This window comes from Engystomops pustulosus, chromosome 3 (genome assembly GCF_040894005.1).
Source record: "Engystomops pustulosus chromosome 3, aEngPut4.maternal, whole genome shotgun sequence".
Taxonomy (NCBI): domain Eukaryota; kingdom Metazoa; phylum Chordata; class Amphibia; order Anura; family Leptodactylidae; genus Engystomops; species Engystomops pustulosus.
Window position 1 is genome coordinate 216,092,447 of NC_092413.1, and position 24,222 is coordinate 216,116,668.

The 24,222-nt window shown below is 47.7% G+C and overlaps 2 protein-coding genes across 4 annotated transcripts; both read right to left on the reverse strand.

The window, feature by feature from the left end:
* Positions 1-2,891: 2,891 nt before the first annotated feature.
* On the reverse strand, positions 2,892-16,181 carry FDFT1 (farnesyl-diphosphate farnesyltransferase 1). Of its 3 annotated transcripts, none has more exons than XM_072143805.1 (8): positions 15,988-16,181; positions 12,128-12,225; positions 8,176-8,359; positions 7,271-7,399; positions 5,777-5,968; positions 5,524-5,700; positions 4,922-5,074; positions 2,892-4,209 (listed from the first exon to the last, which is right to left on the reverse strand). In XM_072143805.1, the coding sequence occupies exons 1-8, from the start codon at positions 16,084-16,086 to the stop codon at positions 3,997-3,999; spliced, it is 1,245 nt and encodes a 414-aa protein (XP_071999906.1). In that variant the 5' UTR covers positions 16,087-16,181; the 3' UTR covers positions 2,892-3,996. The 3 variants fall into 3 exon arrangements, with proteins under 3 accessions (XP_071999906.1, XP_071999908.1, XP_071999905.1); XM_072143807.1 differs by lacking the exon at positions 15,988-16,181 and adding an exon at positions 12,594-12,612; XM_072143804.1 differs by lacking the exon at positions 15,988-16,181 and having other exon boundaries at positions 12,128-12,580.
* Positions 16,182-17,428: 1,247 nt separating this feature from the next.
* On the reverse strand, positions 17,429-22,877 carry NEIL2 (nei like DNA glycosylase 2). Its single transcript, XM_072143808.1, has 5 exons — positions 22,755-22,877; positions 20,695-20,841; positions 20,209-20,483; positions 18,462-18,658; positions 17,429-18,274 (listed from the first exon to the last, which is right to left on the reverse strand). Exons 2-5 carry the CDS (start codon positions 20,830-20,832, stop codon positions 17,976-17,978), a joined length of 909 nt encoding a protein of 302 aa, XP_071999909.1. The 5' UTR covers positions 20,833-20,841; positions 22,755-22,877; the 3' UTR covers positions 17,429-17,975.
* Between the last annotated feature and the right edge of the window lie 1,345 nt (positions 22,878-24,222).

The window sequence follows — 24,222 nt, forward strand, 5'->3', positions numbered from 1 at the left end:
CTTTTTGCCCATCACTAAATGATATATGCTGTTGTTAAACGTTCTTCGTTTGGAGTATGGATTTTCAGATCATGGAAAATTTTTGCTTTTTTTTTTTTTTTTTTTTTTTATCCTGTTGTGACAAAAAGCAAAAACCTGGATGTGTGTGTTCTGATCTGTGGTCTGAATTTTTGCGGCTGAAAAGCCCCACAGGTAGTAACTCCAACAATAGCCCCAAGTTGTCGGCCTTAAATAGATATTTCACAACTCCCCACATGAAATTTGGTGCAGCAATATCTATTATGACATCACCAATCATTCATGTGAGTAAATGGAGACTCTCTCGTATATGGCACCAATCCAGATGCATCTCTACAGACAGAAATCTATACAATGTACAAGTGCAGTGCAGTGCTGGCTCTATGGGGTGTGCACTGACGCGAAGAACAATGGCGGAGCACAAGTAGCGGAGCGCCGGCGCTGACAGGAGGAACCATGGAGGAGCACAAGTAGCGGAGCGCCGGCACTGACAGGAGGAACAATGGAGGAGCACAGGTAGCGGAGCGCCGGCGCTGACAGGAGGAACAATGGAGGAGCACAAGTAGCGGAGCGCCGGCGCTGACAGGAGGAACAATGGAGGAGCACAAGTAGCGGAGCGCCGGCGCTGACAGGAGGAACAACGGAGGAGCACAAGTAGCGGAGCGCCGGCGCTGACAGGAGGAACAATGGAGGAGCACAAGTAGCGGAGCGCCGGCGCTGACAGGAGGAACAATGGAGGAGCACAAGTAGCGGAGCGCCGGCGCTGACAGGAGGAACAATGGAGGAGCACAAGTAGCGGAGCGCCGGCGCTGACAGGAGGAACAACGGAGGAGCACAAGTAGCGGAGCGCCGGCGCTGACAGGAGGAACAATGGAGGAGCACAAGTAGCGGAGCGCCGGCGCTGACATGAACTAATTGCATTCGATTTTGGACTGGTGGGGAGACCATGGAGACTCTAATCAATGATCTTAGAAGTGTTGGACTTGGAAGAAGGGGGTATTGTGCAATACACTGGGGAACTGGGCAGCACGGTGACTCAGTGGTTAGCACTACAGCTTTGCAGCACTGGAGACCTGGGTTTATGGACCAGGGACAATATCTGCAAAGAGTTTGTACGTTCTCTCCGTGTTTGTGTGGGTTTCCTCTGCGTCCTCCGATTTCCTCCCATACTCCAAAACATACTGGTAGGTGATTAGATTGTGAGCCCATATATATATATATAATATGAAAATCCCTTTAAAGAGTTCATAGTTCAAAACCTGATACCTGGTCCCCTTTAAACAATTAAGGTGACATGTGATTTCCAGGGGTACAAGCAGTTACCATTTATTGGGGGAGATTGATGTAGCTTCTCTGCACCAGAACTCCCAAGAAATAGTTTTGGACACTTTCTTGATTTGTTAAAGGAAAGGGGCGTGGCTTCAACGGTTTTTTAAAAAAAAAAAAAAGGGGGTGTCGGCAGTAGTGTAAACTATCCCAGCTACTAATGTGACTCCAGTATATGATTTATCTGGTGGGGAATAAGGGGACATTCACACGTCAGAGCGCTGGAGAGGAGGAGGAGCGCAGGGCTCACCCCACTGTGACCGGGCGCCATGAACGTCAAATGGTGCGACCATCTGGGGTCACACATATTGGGCCCCATTATGTTTGTGTGGGTGTACCCTAAGACTGTGCAGTCTAATCCCTTCTCCTCCCGGGCTCATCTTCTAGCTCCCCGGCAGAGACGCGTCTACTCTCTATGACATAATCGGGCAGCTACACGCTACGTCATGGTGTGCACACTGCAGGAGAGCGTAGACGCTTCTGTGCCCCCACTGCCAGGATGCAGGGAGAAGACGGCACTGGGTGCGAGAACCAAGTATATACTCGAGTATACATGATGTTATTGAGGGGCTTTTGGAGGGCATCACCACCATCCATTGTTCACGGCCCACTGCAGGACTAAGCCCGATTACCCACAAGTGTGACAGCGGAAACATCCGGCCCGAATGCTCATAAACCGCGACTGAACTGACATACTGGGGTTTATTTACTAAGGGCCGCACTTTTGTCGGTTTATTCGTTGTTTTTGGGATTTGCACAGATTTGACAGGTATTTAACTGGGGTTTGCGCTGGGATTGTGTCACTCGCGATCGGATTTTGGCGCGGCTGCGCTGGCTTTCACAAGACATAAATCGGTAGGTGGGCTGTCGGACGATCCGACTGATTCGGACTGAATTCGGGATTTAACTTTCAAACTGTGTCACAAGACAATGCACTTACATGCACCGGGAATAAGAAGGTGAACTCCGGCAGGACCTGAACGAAGCAACACATGCCGGATATCGCATGATCTTAGTGATGGGTAAGTAAATGTGCGGAGTAAAAGTCGGTTCTGATCGTTCGGGCCACATGTTTCGGCCAGCACACAAAAGGAAGGTTAATGTGAGTTGCACACCACGCAATAGTCCTTACTGTCCGCCAGAGACCCGGTGACATCACGCAGTTCGCAGCCATTTTCGCACATGTGTGGTCATCCCCAATGTGTCTATCCGGAGACTCCTCAGTGCTGCTACTACTTCCCCCGGGTGTCCCCCAAGGCCATAGAGAGGAGACAATGACAAGAAGGGGCCTCCTGGTACAGAACATACATTGTACTGATCATAATGAAATAAATGTGGAGACGTTAACCCTGAAATGTCTAACTATCTGGCGTCTCCAACATCAGCACAAATACAGTAAAATGTGATAATTCTCTATTTTAAAGTAATTATAATACAATAAAATATTCAGCTACTTCAAAGAAAATAAGATAAAACACCGGATCTTACACTCAATCATAAGCCACTTATAATATATCCAGAATCATCTGATATCTCGGAGCACAAAGTGCAGGGAATCAAATCCATTTAATTTTATTTAATAAAAATTAACACATTGTATAACAATGTCACAATATGAGGCCGTTTCCCATCACGGCCCCCTATGAGGAGCAGGGGTTGGTAGCAATGAGATCTGTGCTCTGACCAATCACTGCCCATGAAGAGACAATGGTTTAAGCTCCGCCACTTATTTTAAGCCAATAGAGAACGCTTTAACAAAAGAATGGAGGTTTTCGGAGTAATTGACAACCACAGTCCTTAAAATAGAGAACATTTCAATAATCAGGGAGGATGGGGATTTCATATCAATCATGTGACCAAAGAGGTCACCAAAGTTACATCTGCCCAAATTATTGACTGGGTGTGGGGTCTGGCAGCCCAATAATCAGGACAAGGTTAAAAGGATAAAACCCTGACCCCCCCATTCCCCATTCTAATTCATCCACATTAGTGGGGCACGACAGACACGCTGAGAGTTGTAGTTAAAAGGAATCTTCCAAATGCGTAAAATGCCTCCCAAGCCCTGACGAGTGTCTACACTGCACAATTCGTGGCATAGGGTGCATTTTGGACAGGAGAGGTGCCCTCTGACTGGAGGCCATGGATCGAGGATGTCATCACATTCATCAGGTTCTGTCTCAGCCGCTCGGTAGATGAAGGACTGTTCCCGTCACAGTCTCTTAAAGTGCCCCATGGACTGTATTGTCCTCATACAGCCCGGAAGTGGATGACCTGCCGAAACTTGGATGTAGCCCCAAATCTGCAGTGGAGATGGGTGGGCTCATTCACCGTAACCCTTTACATTCCAGTACATAAGATAACGCAAGGTCCGCATCACTGAATCGGTCAGTGACCCTACTAAATCCAATGGATCATCCCACCACCAATCAACTCCCTACTAATGTCCAGTTGATCCTAGAAGTGATACGTTTCTCCGAGATCGAGTCCCCCAGGGATCAGTCCAAGTCAAACGATGCCTGATAAATGTGCGGGAAGTGCTATGACCATGACTGAACTGAAGTGTCCTTTCCCATAATCCTCTGAGAGAAGGAGAGGCGGGGTCACATTACTGATTCCTACCATATGGAGGGCTGGGTACATGTATGATGGAGGTCACTGGCCGGTGTGCACCTCCTCCGAGGCCTGGACCGTGCTCAGGTACTGCCAGCTCAGGGCGGCCAGCAGCATGGCACAGGACAGATAGATGGGGGACAAGCCGTTCCGGGACACCAGGGGGCCATTGGACAGACTCAGCTTCTGGACGGTGGTGACGATGTTCTGTGTGCGTCCGGAGGAGGGGTCCGTCAGGGGGATCTTCTGGTAGATCTGACGGAAAAGGTAAAGTATAAATGACTGAAAAGATTGATGAAAGTACATCCTTGTATTTATCTGTGATGTCCCTCCCAAGCATGAAAAAAAAAAAAAAAAGTTTAGTGCCCCCTATAGGCAACTGCATGTAAGGCAAAATGTCCATCCCATAAACTGCACACAGCAGAGCCCTCCAGGTATACAGGGGGGTCCGCTCCCATTCTGTATACATACAATATCAGCTTTCTTTCTGGTGGATTTGATCAGAATCCCACACTCCCCCCACACCCAATTTTTGACTATATAGGATTCTGGAACAGGGTCCTCCATAGACGAATATTGTTACACTTCCATTATTAATGGTGGGCAAAATAACAGGGGATATCAATACAGAAATGTATAACTGAATTGGGTCAAAATATTCTCCGCTAATCAGGGGTGTCCCCTATATGGCATTGCCAGACTTATGGTGATCCGAGTTACAGATGAACCCCTACAGGATCCGTAACTCAGAGGTATCAGTTAGATCCTACCCAAGTGCACACATACACTCCCTTTCTTGTATGTAACCCGGGGACTGCCCCTATAGACCAACACAATGCCGGCTCTGACTGGTGCAGGAAACACCCACCTGCTTGTCAATGTATTCACAAATGTCTAGGAGGAATAACAGCACCACACAGAGGCTCCCGGATAGCGAGATCATGCGGAAGGCAACACATACACTTACCTCGTTCACATACTGGTACATGATGGCTCTGACCGCCTGGATGTTGGTGGCGTCCATCATCAGTGTCACCGCCTGTCCCTTGCGGATCTTCACCACCCCCTTAAATACCTGCTGGTTGTTGTAACAGGCGGCCAGGGTGGCGATCGCCATGACCTGAGGATACAATGGGGAGGTCTTACTCCTGAGACAGCAAGAACTTACACAGCTTTTACTATGTAATGCTAGAAGTAGGTGTGGCCTGAAGGTCATGACCCTGCGTATCCCCTGAAGTGACCCCTATATATGATGTGACCCCATGTCTCCCATGAAGTTCCTGATATATGATGTAACCCTGCGTAGGCCCTGAAGGTCATGACCGATATATGATGTGACCCTTGTGTATCCCCTCAAGGTTGTGACCGATATATGATGTGACCCTTGTGTATCCCGTGAAGTTCCTAAAATATGCTGTAACCCCTCAAGGTCGTGACCGATATATGATGTGACCCCTTTGTATCCCCTTGAAGTTCCTGATACACAACGAGGCAGGGGGTTTGACCTCCCCTCCGTTCCCTTCTATGGGTCATCTTGGCCTGTATTTGGTGCCTCGCTGGATGACTCACCTGTGGGATGGCGCAGAAGTTGAACACGCTCTGGTTGCGGAGCCGGGACAGGTAGAGCAGGACGTCGGGGACATGCTGCAGGGCGTTGGTCACCAGCTCGTTCAGACACTGCACGGCCGGCACAATGTTCTCCGCCTTGGCCAAGTCTGACAGTTTCTTGCCGTATTTGCTCCACACCTGATGGCGGCACAATGAGGGCAGAGTTGGATCTTGATCACCCCCAGAATTATTTGGGGTGTCAGCCTGTACTCACCTCTCTAGGCCAGAACTCCCGGCCCTCCAGCTGGTCCTCCAGGTAATCCCGGATGATGTTGGTTTTCTGCAGGAAGAGTCCCATGGAGTTGGAGAGTCTCGTATCCTCACCCACGATGGCGTCTTCCAGTTCTGAGGCAGAGAACAGCCGCGACAGACCGATTCCCACTAATCCCGCCACGTAGTGACAGTACTGAGAAGACACAGCAATGGAGGCGCAAGTCAATATGAACCCCTTCAGCATCAGATCACACATAAAGCCGCTTCCTAACCAATCGCAGTCCATGTTCTCCGGTCCCAGGTTCTGTAACATGAATACAGAACACTGACCTATGGCTCCATTGTCTCTATAGTGGCTGGATGCTGCAATTACAGGCTTGTTCCCATTTACATCCAGAGGAGCCGCACCTGTAGTTACAACTTCTGGCCACTACAAAGTAAGAAGCAGCCTGCTTTTGGCTTCTCTACCCCGGGGTTTACACCAGGTCAAACATTTCATGGGTACAGGGGCCGCGTATCAGTCATTGGTGAACGACCCTGCAGAAAGCCCCTCAATGTCCAATCCCAATACAATACTTGTCCCTAAAGCAAAAAAAATGCACAATCCAAAATATTTATTAAAAAACATTAGTTTTTGCATCGCTACATTCCCAAAGCCGGAAACTTTTTATTTTTCCACCAACTGTGCTAGTTGAGGGGCTAAAGGTTTCCTGCAGTGGGATTGGGCAAGACATGTTCTGCTCACTGTGATAGCCTGTGAAGCGGCAGCACGGAGGGGGTCTGGTAACACCCACCAAAGCCCTTCTGGCTTAGAATAATGTTAAAAGTTGATTTTAGAACAAAGAAGACTACGGATAAGAAATATAAGAAGATACCTCAGTCCCGGGGCCTGGATCTATGAGTAAGTGTCCCTGGTTTATCAGGATGGATTCTGATGGGAGATTTCTTTTACATGCCATCCCCTATGTACAGTTTATGCGGGCTACTGGGACACCCACTGGTGACAAGGGTTCCGATTCCCCACATAAGTGGATTGTGCACCATCTTCCAAAAACAGCGCCACATCTGACCGTGGTTTGTGCCACTATTGCATCCCAGTTGCAATGAGATGAATAGAGCGGAGTTGCGATACCAGCAAAAGCAATGGTCAGGTGCAGCGTTTTTTGGAAGAAAGATGTTTTTTCAAACCCCGGACAACCCCTTTAAGCATGTGCCCTGCTGCTCCATTCACAGTCTTTGGCTATAGATACATAGCACAGCGCTCAGCAATATCCAGCAGTCTCATATAGAGTAGGTGGAGCAGTAGTGCACAGGCTTGAGCGGTCACCCCATTCATTAGAGAGGCCCCACTAATCAGTATTAGTAATGTTGTATTATATGTTCCCTGGTTACTACTATGGAGATGCATAGCTTTGCATCGGAGCTGTGTACACACAACGACCAAACATTTTAGATGAATTAGAGCAGCATAAGATATTTTGGGGGAGTCTCCTACCTTATCCCACTCCAGGAGAGATTCCACCTGCTTCTCCAGGAACTCGGCCATTCCCACCCCCATCTTGTGGCAGATGTCGGCGATCACTTGCTGGTAGACGGTCGCCAGGTTCCTGAACTCCAGGGAAATCTAGAAGAGCAATCAGGAGACCCCGATCTGTAAGTTATACAGATGGTCAGATGTCTGGGTCACGGGTAGGGGGGGGGGGGGGGGGGGCGGGTACACACACCGTGATGGACATCCGCAGTATAGTCTGAGCTCCAGAATAAGGCCCCTTTTTTGGCTGTATGCTACCCATATTGTACGGTTTTGGCACGGGTAGCATACGGCAACATGGACTTCATTGGGCAATACATCCATCCACTTAAATGGACTCATTGCCCACCGTATCGTACTGTACACACGGAATCTACTACAAAAATCCATCACAATAAACTGAAGACACTTACTCATAGATCCAGGAACCATATAATCTGCTTATATGTGTTGCCCATGGTCTCCTTCCTTCTAAAATCAACTTTTACAATTATGCCAATGAGCCTGAGGGGCTCCTGTGTGGTCACCGGAGCCCTTTACTTCTACAGATTCACAGGCTGTTATTCTGTGCAAGGAGAATGTAACAGCATGTGAAGCTGCACCCTGGGGTAACACCTCAAAAAGCCCTTCAGGCTCATGAGCAATATTATAAAAGTTGATGTTAGAAGGAAGGAGGGAATGGATAGCACATATAAGAAGATACCACAGTCCCGGTGTGTGGTTCTATGTGTAATGTCCCTTGGTTATCAGGATGGATTTTGATGTTTTGGGGAGGTCTCCCTGTAGGTTCTGGTACGCTGCAGGTGCTAGATGGTGCAGTTATGTCGGCGTTGTATGGCGTCTCTGGATACCAGACCTCTCAGTCTTACCGTGGGGAAGTCCTCCAGGACCTGGCGATCCTTCTCCTTGCTCTCGGTGAACCTCCAGTCGGCCTGGTACAGGAAGGTGTGGAAGTTGTGCAGCATGGGGATCTTGGTCTCCAGGTTGATGGTCATGTCATCCTCCACCGTGTCCAGAGCTCGGAGCACCAGGTAGAAGATGCACACGGCATGTCTGCGAGGAAAGGACAGGCGGTGATCAGAAACGTATCATCTCCGGCATCTAGACGCAGCATTTATGGGTGTGGGGGGCACAAAGCAGGGGGCACAATAATAGAATTCAGAGGTCATTGCATCCTTGGGTCCAGGGTCTCCTGCAGACGGTGAACTACCCGGTGGTCTACAGCCGGTGTCCTGTACATGGTGGATTTTCTAGGTCCTCTAAAACCCATAAGCCAAGGGTGCACCTGATGTGTTACCAGCGGCACGGGCGCTGCCAGCCCTCTGATTACTCTGTAATGAGGTGTAACCAGGGGGCACGGGCGCTGCCAGCCCTCTGATTACTCTGTAATGAGGTGTAACCAGGGGGCACGGCCGCTGCCAGCCCTCTGATTACTCTGTAATGATGCATTTTGTCCTGCCATGTAACGAGCTGTAAACACCCCCTCCCCCACCGGTTGGAATTAAAGTCTGGCCCGGATTAAGAGAGAGGGAGATAATAAGACTGAGCGCGATTGTTACCAGCGCCAAGGACTTTTCCATTCCCCGAGATACAGAGATCAATAATCTGGACCATCCAGAAGTTACCGGGGCAAGACGAAAGGTTCAGGCCACGGAGAGCTCCATGCCACGGGGAGAGAGGAGCAAGGCCGGGAGCTCCATGCCACGGGGAGAGAGGAGCAAGGCCGGGAGCTCCATGCCACGGGGAGAGAGGAGCAAGGCCGGGAGCTCCATGCCACGGGGGGAGAGGAGCAAGGCCGGGAGCTCCATGCCACGGGGGGAGAGGAGCAAGGCCGGGAGCTCCATGCCACGGGGAGAGAGGAGCAAGGCCGGGAGCTCCATGCCACGGGGAGAGAGGAGCAAGGCCGGGAGCTCCATGCCACGGGGAGAGAGGAGCAAGGCCGGGAGCTCCATGCCACGGGGAGAGAGGAGCAAGGCCGGGAGCTCCATGCCACGGGGAGAGAGGAGCAAGGCCGGGAGCTCCATGCCACGGGGAGAGAGGAGCAAGGCCGGGAGCTCCATGCCACGGGGAGAGAGGAGCAAGGCCGGGAGCTCCATGCCACGGGGAGAGAGGAGCAAGGCCGGGAGCTCCATGCCACGGGGAGAGAGGAGCAAGGCCGGGAGCTCCATGCCACGGGGAGAGAGGAGCAAGGCCGGGAGCTCCATGCCACGGGGAGAGAGGAGCAAGGCCGGGAGCTCCATGCCACGGGGAGAGAGGAGCAAGGCCGGGAGCTCCATGCCACGGGGAGAGAGGAGCAAGGCCGGGAGCTCCATGCCACGGGGAGAGAGGAGCAAGGCCGGGAGCTCCATGCCACGGGGGGAGAGGAGCAAGGCCGGGAGCTCCATGCCACGGGGGGAGAGGAGCAAGGCCGGGAGCTCCATGCCACGGGGAGAGAGGAGCAAGGCCGGGAGCTCCATGCCACGGGGAGAGAGGAGCAAGGCCGGGAGCTCCATGCCACGGGGAGAGAGGAGCAAGGCCGGGAGCTCCATGCCACGGGGAGAGAGGAGCAAGGCCGGGAGCTCCATGCCACGGGGAGAGAGGAGCAAGGCCGGGAGCTCCATGCCACGGGGAGAGAGGAGCAAGGCCGGGAGCTCCATGCCACGGGGAGAGAGGAGCAGGGAGGAAGGCCGGGAACTACAGGCCACGAGAAGAGGAGTAATACCGGGAACTACAGCCCATGAGGAGAGAGGAGGAAACTCTTCATGTACAAGTAGCTGCTCAGTTTGAGAGTAATAAGAGCCCCCGTTGTCATGATGTTGGTTGTATCCCTAAGGTCAGTAAGATATGACTGACCCTGTGACCCCTGTAATGTTGCCCCCATGCAGGAGAAGATTTGGATCCATGGTGAATCCTCCCTATCTCACACCCTATAGATCAGCGATGTGTAGGGAGACATGGAGGACTCTGTGCGTCTCCTTCCATCGCGTCACATTAAGGACATAAAGCTGCAGCTGTCAAAACTTTCCCAAATATCTGGCAGGGATCCTGAGAAAACAGTGTATGCCCCGGGGGAGGGGGAGGACTGGTATACAGGCGATTTCCAAATCCGTTATTCTGTACACACGTGATCTGCCCCCTGGTCACATGGATTGTGACAGACGCTCCGTCCGCCCGGAGAGGATGAGGGGATCTATATCGGATGCACAGGGGTCACCGCTTGTCCTGGTGGGTGGGAAATGACACCATTATAGTGCACTAGGTATATGGGCAGAGCACGGGGTGTGACCACTATGGACCTCACGATTGGTAAGCTATACCTCTACCACTAGGGGCACTGTGGTGCCTATGAATGTGTTCCCCCTTGGCTGTATACCTTGTGTGTATATACACATATACAGGGAGATTTATCATCAAGTTTCTGAGCTAAAACTGTTCTAGTTGCCCATGGAAGCCAATCAGAGCTCAGCTTTAATTTTATAAACAGCTGTGGGAAAATGAAAGCTGAGCTCTGATTGGTTGCTATAGGCAACTAGAACAGTTCAGCTCTAAGACACTTATGATAAATCTCCCCCTATATAATATCAGTACGTCCAGAGGGCATTTATAACATCGGGTCTTCTCCATCCTCTATAACTACCACCCCCCCCCCCCCCCCCCCGGCAGTCACTTGTATTAACTTTATCGACAGATCCCCTAACAAACTGCTATTCATCTGACCATGGAGGGATCATAGAAGACCCTTCTTCCAGTAATCGGGGGCAGAGACATCTTGATCTATAGAGGGGGTGCGGACTGATAGCTGCTGTAAAACTACAAGTCCCAGCATGACTTATAGGACCAGATGCGATACAGGGCGGTCCCCCCCCCTCCCCCACCAGCCATATGGGAATAATCCAATATGTCCGACTCCAACCCCCACAGGGACTACGGTGACACTATACACTGCCCCCAGTGTCACCCATTATCTCATATTCACTTTATACATATTAGAGGAAATTCCCTGTAATCTGGCATCCAATAATCCAAAAATTTAATAAAATTTAAAGATAAAAATAATGTCAAATATTTTTTTAAAAAGTACTAAAAAGTAAACATAATTTTAAATAATATAAAAAAAAATTTTTTAAAAAAAATAAAATATATAATAATAATAATAATAATAATAATATGTAAACACTTTTACTATACAACCTGTCCAATAATCCAGAATATTTGTTAATCCACCACCAATAGAATATAGAAATCACCGCTCTATGGCGGATCCTTCAGTAGACTCACTATAGGTTTACTACAACCAAAATTGATTACATGACCTCCGAATAATCCAGTTTATTCGATAATCCAGCACGTAGGATGCCAGATTAAAGGAATTAAAATTATATTTTGAATATGAGCCGTTCAGTATTGTCACTATAGAACCTGTTACTTTGTCCGTCCAATAATCCAGAATTGTTCTGCAGATTAAGCCTTGTACAGTTTATTAATAGTAGGTCATTATCAGACTGTCCGATAATCCAGAATATCTGCTAATCCAGCGCACATGATGACGGATCTAAGGAATTTTACAGTACATAAAGATCTTGTTCCCTTAATACATAACTTCAAAAAAATTGTTATATTTTATATCTGATTTTCCATATTATAAGGATAACAGATTAAAGAAATTGTATTTAGTCACTATACATCATTAGAGGGGTTGGATATGATGACAGAAACAGCGCCACCTCTATCCGCAGGTTGTGTGTGGTATTACAGTTCAGTTATATATTTTAATGAAGCTCAGTTGCAATACCAGATACAGCCACTAGACAGGGGCGGCGCTGTTCCTGATGTGGGACCCACCTGAGCTCCCCGTCCAGGGCCTGGATGACGGCGGCGAAGCTCCTGCTGGTCTGGTTCAGGTACTTGTAGCAGGTCTGCAGGCTGTCGCTCATGGAGTCCTGTCGGGGCAGAGTAACAGAGTGAATCCTGCACAGCGGCTGGTTGTGGGGTGTGAAGCACTTGTGCACGGTGCGGCCCTCCCGCAGCCCCCTCTCCTGCAGCCTGCTGACCGTCAGTAGGGCCCGCTGCCCCCCGGGCTTCTGCGCGGGGCCCAGGCTCAGCGTCCGCTTGAACAGGGACACGGCCACTTTGCAGTTGACGCTGGCCATGAGCCAAAATTTAAGGGGAACTTTCTCCCGAGTGCAGAGCGATCACCCAAGGGCACAGAGCGGGCACCAGAGGGGACACACAGAGCCCCTGCAGCCTGGCATAGCCACAGCACCCTGCATGGGTGCTCCTCACAACAAACAAGCAGCAGCACACCCACCTCGCCCGCACCCGCCCTCCTGCAATGTTTTCATGGTCTCTCTCAGAGGGCCGGGCCTGGAGTGCTCCCTGTTAACCCCTAATGTGTCTCCCAAAATCTCTTAAAGGGACAGTCCATGCAGCCCACGTGTAGCACCGGAGGCAGGAGGACACGTGGCACCTCCGACCTGCGGGAACCTCCTGGCAGACTGGATCGTTATATCACATCTGGTGCCGGAGATTATAAAGGGGATCATCTCCAGGGACCGGCTGCTATAATAGCCCCAAATATTCATCCCCGCATTCACATTGCAGTAATATTGTCTTTACATTGTGTTAACATTGCATTAAACATGATTAACAGAGTGTAAATGTGATGTAAACGAAACACGAGAACATGGTCGAAGCCACCCAAACATCCGAGACACTCAGGACGCGTTCACACGTTGCGTTTTGGCCTGCGTTTTCATTGCGTTTGAAATGCATTATAAGAGCTGAGGAGAGGGGATTTGTCTAATTACATGACTGTTTAAATTTGTTAACGCTGTGTTAACACATGCATTAACAAAACACATGTGTTAACCTGTTGTTAACATATACGTTAACACAATGTTTACAACGCGTTTTGTAGATGTAAATGTTAACAGTAATGTAATCAGGGAAATCACCTCTCCTCAGCTGTTGTAATGCGTTTCAAACGCGATGAAAACGCAGGCCAAAACACTGCGTTTTTACAAATTCCGAAAGACACAGTTGCGTGCAATTGCCGCACGTCAAGCATTGCGTATGTAATAGCGCAAACGCAAGCAAACATTTGAAAAACCCATGTGCTTTCAATGCGTTCGAAATCGCAACAAAAAAACGCAGAAAAATCATCACGTGCGTCACTGTGACACTGGGCCCTAGGGGCCCCGTCTTCAGTTCTATAGATCCTAGAATCCGTTTTTCTTAATTTCTGGAAGTGTAAGCAGTTGTGAAAATGTAACGCACCATGTGACTGCACCTTATAAAGGCATGTTTAACCCAATGTTAACACAAACGTTAACATACACATGCACTATCGATGTTAACATTGTGTTAACACATTTGTTTAGTGCACATGTTGTTGACTGCAATGCAATTAAGCAAATCTCCTCTCATCTGTTCGGATGTGTTTCAAAACGCACGCGTTAACGCCTCGTGCGATTGCAGCCTTTGGGCTGCACACCATGTGTTGCGTCACATTTTTGACCCATTCCAAAGACATGAGCGTTGATCACATGCTGAGGTTATATTGCGTTCCTACTGGATTTGGCAACAACAAAAAACGCATTGTGTGAACGCGCCCTTTGGCTCCAAATACTGCGTCTGAAAAACTGAACGTGAAAAAACACCCAGGAAATGGCAGCTGTAGATAAAGATCCAGTTCCTGCTGGAAGCCAGGTGTGATCTGAAAGATGAGATTCTGATCTTTAATATGACACCAGCAGGGTGTTTCTAGGTGCTATAGAACGGAAGCTACAGGCTTCTGAAGTGACACTCCCCCTGCGACCACTAAACTTGACTCATTTCAGGAGTCATATTTTCCTGACTTTGGAGGAGTTTTTAGAAAGGACATTTCACAATCCCATCCTGATTTCGCAATTTCCTGGATTTCTTAATAAGCATTTGCACCTTTTAGTGAGACTTTTATGCCAGATACATCACCCTCTAAGATAAGATTCTAGCCCCCCCCCCGCCCACAAGTTTCCAGGTGCTTCACATGTTGTGTTTTTTTGAACGCGCTCCAAAGGTTCCCTCCGTGATGCCATGTGGAGGTGACATTGTGTTTCCGTCACGTGGACGTCCCCTCTGGAGGCTATAAAATAATGGAGATTCCGGATCCATCCCGACTTCTGTTATTCCCAAAACTAGAAAATACTAAATGAAAATCTGATATGAACTGACCCCTGGGGTCCTCCCGCGATCACAGGGGTCTCACATGGGTAGCGCTACCCAATACACCTTCTATAGGACCCCACTGCTGCATCTTGTGGATAGGAGTAAACACTTAAAGGGGTTGTACTAGGTCTGACTTATCTCCTCATCATTGGGGGTCCAACTGCTGGGACCATCACCCACCACAACAAGGGGTCCTGCTGCTCCATTCAATACCAGAGGAGTATTGAAAATGCCCTCGGCACTTCCCACCCCTCCCATAGACAGTGAATGGAGCGGAAGGACACTCACCGTCTATGAAGGTGATGCAGGTACCGGAGCACAGCGCTCAGGTATCTCCCACCCCTGCCATAGACAGTGAATGGAGCGGAAGGACACTCACCGTCTATGAAGGTGATGCAGGTACCGGAGCACAGCGCTCAGGTATCTCCCACCCCTGCCATAGACAGTGAATGGAGCGGAAGGACACTCACCGTCTATGAAGGTGATGCAGGTACCGGAGCACAGCACTCAGGTATCTCCCACCCCTCCCATAGACAGTGAATGTAGCAGCAGGACCCTTACTGTCTTTGAAGGTGATGCAGGCGCCAGAGCACAGCGCTCAGGTATCTCCCACCCCTCCCATAGACAGTGAATGTAGCAGCAGGACCCTTACTGTCTTTGAAGGTGATCCAGGCGCCAGAGCACAGCGCTCAGGTATCTCCCACCCTTCCCATAGACAGTGAATGGAGACCCACCTGCTGCTCCCCCTCTCCCGCGGTGAGGGGATAACAATCCAACTCTGTAAAATCCCTTTAATTTTTGTGACAAAAATGTTTGCGGCCTCCAGAGCACTTAATAAATAGATAATTATCTTTGCTTTTATCTGTCACCAGATTTTACCTCATCAAACTACTTTCCCCTCAGGACGGGGAGGAAATGTCCTTTCTAGTGTTCCCTTTTATGTCACATCTCACCCATTTACCTCTCAAATATTACCTTCAAAGTGATCCGAAATGAGCAGAGAAGAGTCATATTTACCCGAGATGAGTCAAATTGAGTCTGCATGGGGAACGCGAATACAGGTTTGGTTCTGTGCTACCTGGACATGCTTCTGGTGTTGTATTAAAGATAATAATCTCTCAGATCACATCAGACTTGTGGTTCTGAACTGGATGTCCAGGAAGTTGGATTCTTGTTTTATTTTACCTGCCTGTATCACTGGTTCTGTAGAGATCAAATTGTTATCTTTAATATGACACCAGTACCATGTTTCTAGATGCTATGGAACAGAAGATAGGGGTATTCTATCCCGCAGCCTCTTAACATGACTCATCTCTGGTAAAATTTGACTCGTCTCTGCTCATTGTCACATGACTTTGTAGATTTATTTGTTTTTTATAGGTAAAGGGGTAATATTTCATAAAAGAGAGAATTCTAGAGAGGACAACTCATCCCTCACCTGGGCCACGGCTGACAAGTCTATACCGGGATATCCTCCTCTATGGCTGAGCCCTTACCCGCTCCAGCTTGGGCATCACAGCCCGACAGCCGCCCAGCTTGAACCTGAACAGGTTGTAGATCTCCTCCGGGTGCCCCAGCGACCTCAGGAACTCCATGGCCGCGGCGGATGATGCGCGATCGTCGGCTACAGCATCACAACACGTCCCGCTATACTCCGCAGCTGTTTACCGTAAGCTCCGCCTCACCTGTCATTCTCGACCAATAGCGGCGCAGCTCCATGGTGGACTGACGCCTACGATTGGTTACAAGTCCCTCGTACCAGAGAGCGCCAACCAATAAGGGAAAACCTGTTGCTGGGGTGACGCATCGCGCTAGAAGGTGATTGGCTAAGTATGGTATCTGACGTAAATTCCATCAGAGATGTAGGAGGAGCTAATCTGTTTCATGAAACGATGAAATTCCGGAGAGCCACATATTCTGTCACTGTAGCCTGGGGCATGCCGGGATATGTAGTTTATTATCCGCCCTGTGAATCTTGTCAAGCGGGTTTTGAACTACAAGTCCCAGCATTCCTTGTTTATGTCACTATAATGGCTCATATGTAAATTAAATTAATAGTGAAGCGGGAACTAATTTATTGACGAAAACTTGGATGTTTTGTGCTAAAAAAAAGAGGGGCCAACCCATTAAAAATTATATTACAACAGATAATATCTGACTCAAATACAGGTTAAATCATTTTTACCTCATGGCTGTCCTATGCGTCCAAATTTTGTGTAGAAATAATGGCACAAGTCTATAACCTGACACAACCATACAAGTTTGTTTAACCATACCACCATAAATTATAAAAATGGCGGCCGCCTCTGTATATTTTCATATTTTATAAATTAATGATAAGTGTGGACGCAGTGTGAGAGAAAATGGCACAATGGGAAACCATTGCCTATGGGTGATACCACACATGGCGTTTTGAACCCGTTTTTGGTCCGTTTTTAAGCAGTCCGTCCAAAAACGCATGCGTTTTTGACCAGTTTTAAGTAAGATAATTGGTAAAACTTGTCAAAAACGGATGCGGTTTCAAAAAACGCATACATTTTTTTTACGGACTGCTTAAAAACGGACCAAAAACGGGCAACAAGTCACCGCATTGAAGGGCCAGGAAATAAATGTGCTGTCTGGTTGCTATGGGCAACTGCTACTCCCAACAAATACCTGCAACCTATCAGTCCATGCAAGTTAAATGCGCAATAGTGTACAAGACAAATTCCCTGAAAAACTGGTCAATGTTACCAAAACTGCTTTGCAGTGGAGCAATTTCTCATGGCCGCCAGTTTTGCTTAGGGTGCGATGACACGTACTTCATAAACACAACGCTAGGGTACAGGTGTGCGCCTTGGCCCGATCACGTATGTGTTTCTTTGGACGGTGAAGAAGTCAAGTTATACTTTGTGTCAGATTTTTGTGAACCTCCCTACAAATATTTTAGACACTCCATAATGATTGTGCTTTAACTTTTATTAAAGTGAAAAATAAATTAAAATACGGTAGTCCTGTACTCTAGAGACCAAAAAAACAAACAAAAAAATATTGACTAATTTTGTTCATAGTCAATGCTCCCAACTGGAGCCATCACCTATGATGGATCCCTTTACATGTACATGGGGACAGAATAAACCTTCTATGATCTGCATTACATGGTTACTTATGTATCGGAGGGCCCCTGTCACAAGAATAGGGCTCGTCTTCAGAACACTATTTTTCTCATAGAATTTATGTATGTAAAAATTACACACATTTTTTTCATGTATCTGCTTGGATTAGCCATATTACCATGATCATAGTATCTGTCACATCTAATCCACTTACATATAACGTAAGTGTATAACAGGGTCTGATATTAGACTATTTTGAGGTTGTTCTCCCATAACCTGACACAGAACGGGAAAATTCTACTTACAACTTTACTAATATGTACAACAATAGAACTCCTGTAATACTGCCCCCTATGCACAAGAATCTGTAGGGCACATTGTGTGCAGGATTACACATGTTCTTTGGTCGGTACACGCTCCTGACACACAGGGCAATACCAGGTAAGTCTCTTCAGCCCACCCTCCGGTCCGATTTCCTGTTTGAGCACCTTGTGCCCCTTGTCGCACTCCTCGTTCATGTAGATGTGGTAGCGCACCGGCTCTCCCTGTATCTTGCACTGTAACCACCGGGCTGTGTAGCATATGGCGTGCTTGAGGAGTGTACGCAGGGTCTGGGTGGGTAGTAGGGAGCCCAGCGAGAGGGGGTGGACGCCAGCCAGAAACATAACCTCATTCTTGATGATGTTTCCTGTAGAGAGAGGGAGGTATACTCATGGACCTGCTCCATTTTGGTTCCGTTTTTCTCACCACCGACTATTAAAGCTAAAACAGGGCTATTTGGGACACTAAAGTTCCAGACCATAAGGACCTGTGGGTAGTTTAGTGTCCCAAATCACCCTAAGGGACAGTTTATCATGATTCACAGATTTCCTTACCTACTCCTGAGAAGTGGCGCTGATCCATCAGAATAATACAGACCGGTCTGGGGGCTGCCAGTGCACGTAGAGCCCTTTCCTTATCAAACTCTGGCGACAGGATATCAGTAGCGGGGTCCCCGTCCGGGGAGGAACATTCCAGTATCCGACAGTTGTAGAACACAAGGAACTTACCACCGGAGAAGTGAAGAATTAACCTGGAAAGACACAAGTAGTGTAGAAGAGCAGGACCGAAAGATAATTGACACTTTTCATAAATCTACCCCACAGGGTTTACATTGCATAAAATAACACTATGTAAACACTACGTAAACACTATGTAAACATTCAGTATCATTTCAGTATCATCTTTATGTTGATGAAACCCAACTACAGTATAAACTTCTGCACATATCACCCCTGCATTACTGTAAAACCCAAGTGACTGCCGTCTCTAACATCATGTCCTCTCTCTTTTTGAAAAGTAGTCTCTCCAAACCAGAACTTCTTGTCTTTCCACCATCTACTAACCGACCCAACCCTAACCTCTCCATCTCGGTCTGTGGGATCACCATAACGCCGCTGTCTTAGGGTTGTCCTGGACCCCGACCTCTACTTTTCCCTACATAATCAATCTCTTGTTGGCTCTTGCCACATGCATGTCAGAAACATCTCCAGAATCCGCAAATTTCACAATGGAAACCCCTAAAACCCTAATTGTTGCTCTGATTCACTGTCACCTAGACTACTGCGACTTCCTACTAATAGCTCTACCACTCACTAAACTCTCTCCTCTACAATCTATTCTTAATGCAGCAGACTCGTCTACCAAACCAAACATCACATGGCTTCCTCCAGTCTGGTCCAGTCACTGAACTGGTTGTCTCCTTCTCATTAAGGTTTAAAATAATCACCCTCATCCACAAAGCTCTGCGCAATGCTGCACCTCCCTATCTCTCATCTCAGTCTAACCCCTAACCTGTGCTCTCTCTTTGATCTGCCAGTGATGTTAGATTAATCTCTTCCTTAATACAAACATCTCATTAACATCTCCAAGACTTCTCCTGAGCTGCATCTATTCTCTGGAATGACCTTCTCCGGACTAATACCCATCTTCCAAAGCTTCAAACCCATCTCTTAGGCAACCTATCACATTACCTAAATGCATGAAACTTTATCTCTCATTTTACTAACCCATCCTGTGTCCTCCTCCCGTCAGTAATCCAGCAAACAGCAGATACAAAGCTCCAGGCTTCTCCGCAGTCACATTTACCTTGGCTGATGGATGGTTCAAGCAGCATTATTAATTTATTACATTATTTTTATTCTGTTCCCTTATGAAGAATGGCTGGACCACATGAATAAAGGTTTATTATTATTGTGTGGCCGCAGCCGTTAATGTCGGATTTCTAGTTTTAAAACGAACCTGTCATCAGGGACCTCATCAGGAGCTGCACAGGAGCACAAAGGTGGGGGCTGAGAGCTGAGGAGTCTGCAGCACAGACCAGTCCCATGTTGTTTTTTAAATGCATCCAAACCAAAGCCCAACCCCTGGGACTCAGAACATGGTTCTGTCGGGGTGAAAGGCAAATTAAAACACAATTATTTTATAATGCAAATGCACAGAAAAGGCAGAGACCTCTTTGGAGCTGTAATGGGCTTCTGTAACCATCTCGTGAAAATAAGGTCCCTGGTGACAAGTTCCTTTAATCCAAACCCCCCCACCCAGATTCCCATGACCTAATTCTAGGAATCTGCTCCATTGTACCTTGGGGTGGGGTCTCTCCAGTCTCCCTTTTTGTTCCCTTGCTTGGCACGGGCCATCTCGTTGACTCTAACGCTCCCAAACATCCCAAAATGGAAGCGCAGCCACCTGCATCCAGAACCAGAGCTGAGGTCATTGGTGGTCGCTTCACTGGGAGGGGGGTCATTCAGGCTTTGCTCCTCAGCGGTGCCCACATCTTCCGATTCCTGGGCATAGGGAGCTGTGGCTTTATGTGTTGTGCTGCATCCAAATCCTATGTAGATGTTCTTGCCATGTACCTGGAGATACAAGAGGGGAGACCCTAAGACCATAATCGCAGAGAATCCAACCAGGTTCATGGGGAAACATCAACATTAAATCAAGGTTATCACAAAAGGAAACCTATCAGCAGGTGTGACCAAATTACCAGTGTTAGGCATAGGAGTGAAAATGTTAAAAAAAAAAAAGCAAAAATGGTCCTTAAAAGGTTTAAAATTCACATCACGTTACCTGACAGTCCTGAATCCATCGCCCCATCAAATCCTGCAGGACGATCTGCTTGGTGCTGCCGCCGACCTTCACCACCTGCTGCCCCACAAAGGGGGAGACGCGGGAGAAGAAGCGCCGCACTGTGGGTCCTTCCGGCATCTCCAATACCTAGTGGGTCAAGAAGAGCCAGGATTGGCAAAAGTAAGACCGCGGTCATACGTTCCGCTAGCACACAGTGGGCGGTCCTCGGCCCAAACGCAGTTTTTTTTTTGATGGACTGCTTAAAAACGGGCCAAAAACGCGTTCAAAACTCCAAGTGTGCCATCACCCTTAAACTACAGAACATTGACTTCTACATCCGGATCTTCACACATCAGACCAGCAAGTGGACCTGCACCTGCTTGAGGCTGCGTTCACACGTTGCGTTTTGTTTGCGCTAATCCATGCATTTTCACACAACAGCGGAGAAGAAATTTGCCTAATTACATTGTTGTTAGTATTGCGTTTACAAAACCCAAGAGTTAACACATACGGTAACATTGCTTTAACGCATGTTTTTTGTAAGGATACGGTCACACATAGCGCTAAACCCAATGTTGACAGCGATGTAATTAGGCAAATCTCCTCTTCTCAGCTGTTGTGATGCGTTTATAAAAAAAAAATCGGATGAATGCAATCCGAGGCTCCAACTGTGATTACATGTGGAGGTAACATTGCGTTTCTATCGCATAAAGCAAACCCAATGGAAACGCAATTTTACCCTAATATGTGATCACGGTTGGAGCCTCGGATTGTGTTTACGGGTGATGCCACACATGGTGTTTTGAAACCGTTTTTGGTCCGTTTTTAAGCTGTCCGTTAAAAAACGTATGTGTGCAAAACGCATGCGTTTTTTGGAAACGTATGCGTTTTTTAATTTTAATTGCGCACATTCGGAAAAGCTGTCATAAACGGATGCGTTTTTTATAAACGGATGCGTTTTTTAACGGATTGCTTAAAAACGGACCAAAACGGTTTAAAAACGCCATGTGTGGCATCACCCTAAAACACACCCAAAAAAAAAAATAAAAAACGTGCCCTTAGGCCAGCGGCACACGTGGCGTTTTGAACCAGTTTTAGTAGTCGTGTTTTAGAAACGCATGTGTTTTTGACCCGTTTTAACTAAGATAATTGGTAAAACCAGTCAAAAATGCATGCGTTTTTTTAACGGGCTGCTTAAAAACGACCCAAAAACGGGTTCAAAACGTCACCTGTGCCACCGGCCCTAGGGCGCGTTCACCCGTTCCGCTAGTGTCGCTTTCATAAAGCGATGCTAGCGCCAAGGGGGCGGGGCTCAGGTCGATCGCATATGCTAACATCGCGTTTACGATGCGTTTTGTAAACGGAAACGTTAACAGTGATGTAATTAGGCAAATCACCTCTCCTCAGCTGTTGTATATGCGTTTCAAACGCAATGAAAACGCAGGTCAAAACGCAACGTGTGAACGCGCCCTAAGGGTGATGCCACACATGGCGTTTTGAACCCATTTTGAAACAGTTTTGAATTTTTTTGTCCCGTTTTCAAGCAAAAAGCATGCGTTTTGCTTAAAAAACGGTCCAAAAACAGATTCAAAACGCCATGTGTGGCTTCACCCCGCTTTCATACATTCTGGATGGATTGCATTTCTAAACAGGTGCCTCTCTGGGCTCATCCCGATTATTGCATATGCGTTTACAATTAAACACACGCGATCAGAAGCGAGTACTCGTTGTTTTCCACGTAAATAATGCGAAACACTGGGTGCCTGTTAGCGATCGCATATCTTTCACTGTAAATGCGTATACGATCAGGTTGTGTCCCGCCCTGTCCCAATTGGATTACATTAACAAACGTAATCCAACCGCATGGTGTGAACGCAGCCTTAAATAGTGACTTGTATGTAACGCACACACTGGATTTTAATGTGGAAAAATGTACCTTCCAATATCAAATATCCGCTTTTCAGGAATCCTGATAAAACTTCTCTATATTCTCCCAAATCACATTAAACTATCCAAAATAAATGTAGGCCACAATCTAGTCACCCCTGCGGCCACTTTACCTGTTTACACCGCTACTAATCGCTGCGTCACGCCACGAGCTCTCACACCCCTATTACAGCACAATGGGCGAGTCCTCCGCAGGGGTTGTGCCCTAACTGGACGCTTCTTTTTTTAGTAAAAAGGGGAAAGTTTACCCTCAAATACTTTTTATTTGCACGGGGCACAACGTGATCCTGGTAACGTGTGCAGAGTGTAGACAGGAAGGGAACACTTCATAGCTACTTCATGCAGTTTGATAAAGTGAACTGAACCAATTTATTTAGAGCGCAGTAAACTACTTTCACCCCTATTACAGCACATTGGTTGCTTCCCGCGCTGTAAGTTTGAACTAGTTGGACTGTTCCTTTTTTTAGTTCATTGAGGGGAGTTAAAATAACTTCGAATGGTCGAACAATGGGCGAAACCATTAACTTCTCTGTGGATGGAACTCGGCTAATTCGTGCCTTTGTGGTAAACGGTCACACCCCTACTACTGCACATTCCTTGCGTCCTCTATGAGGGCTGTGTTCTAATGAGACGATTCCATTTCCAATACATGGGGGTAGTCTAAACAATGTTTTCTCCATGTATAGTTTACAGTTGCTGCAGTATGGAGTGTTCACTACATGTCGCAGTATGGACTCTCAGATTACATGTGGGTATCTGTATAATATTTGTTACTTTTGCCACAGTGTTTTTTCGCAAAATGATGCAGTTTTGCCACAGTTTTACATAGAAATACAGTCATACCTTATGTGCACAAAAAATGAGCTTTGGCCGCGCTGTGTGAACGCGCCCTTAGGAATGATGCATCTGGTAAGCATTGCTTGTGTCGCAGATATGTCTCTATGATAAGCAGAAGCTTCTAAAGATAAAATTATAAAAACCTAAAATTGCTAATCATCTCCTTTCGAAAGTGGCAGAGAAAAAAGTAAACGCAAAACATAAAAAGGGATAAAAATGGGCACACGTGGCGTCTGTATTATGCCCACAAACACAACGTGTGCGCGTACCCCGAGGGCGCGTTCACACGATGCGTTACGGGGTTCTTTTATGCGTTTTTGACCTATTTCAAAGACTTCAACCATGATCACATGCTGAGGTTACATTGCGTTTCCACTGCATCTGCTAAAACGCAATATAACCTCAGCGCGTGATCAAGGCTGAAGCAAGTGGAATGCGTCAAAAACACACTAAAAACCGCAATTCATGGTGTGAAAGCGCCCTCAGGCTGGTGCCACACGTGGCGCATTGTCTGCGCTTGCAAACGCAGACAAAGCCGGGCCTACCGGGGGAACGAGCCGCCGGTCGAGGCCCGTCCCGGTGGGCGCGGCTTTGTTTGCGCTTGCAAGCGCAGACAATGCGCCACGTGTAGCACCAGCCTCAGGGTGGATTCCCACGTGGTGTGTTTCTCTCGTTTACGTACCCAAAACGCAAGTGGGAGGGGCTTTACCCAAAACGCATATGTGTTTTCCATGAAATGCATGG

Excerpts from the sequence above, each read along its gene's own strand:
- FDFT1 (XM_072143804.1), bottom strand. The coding sequence starts at position 12,435 with ATGGCCAGCGTCAACTGCAAAGTGGCCGTGTCCCTGTTCAAGCGGACG. Across the intron at positions 8,360-12,127 it reads GCCCTGGACGGGGAGCTCAG|ACATGCCGTGTGCATCTTCT; the intron begins GTGGGTCCCACA and ends CTTTCCTCGCAG. Across the intron at positions 7,400-8,175 it reads TCCTGGAGGACTTCCCCACG|ATTTCCCTGGAGTTCAGGAA; the intron begins GTAAGACTGAGA and ends TTGCTCTTCTAG.
- NEIL2 (XM_072143808.1), bottom strand. The coding sequence starts at position 20,832 with ATGCCGGAAGGACCCACAGTGCGGCGCTTCTTCTCCCGCGTCTCCCCC. Across the intron at positions 20,484-20,694 it reads GATGGATTCAGGACTGTCAG|GTACATGGCAAGAACATCTA; the intron begins GTAACGTGATGT and ends TTGTATCTCCAG. Across the intron at positions 18,659-20,208 it reads TGGAGAGACCCCACCCCAAG|GTTAATTCTTCACTTCTCCG; the intron begins GTACAATGGAGC and ends GTGTCTTTCCAG.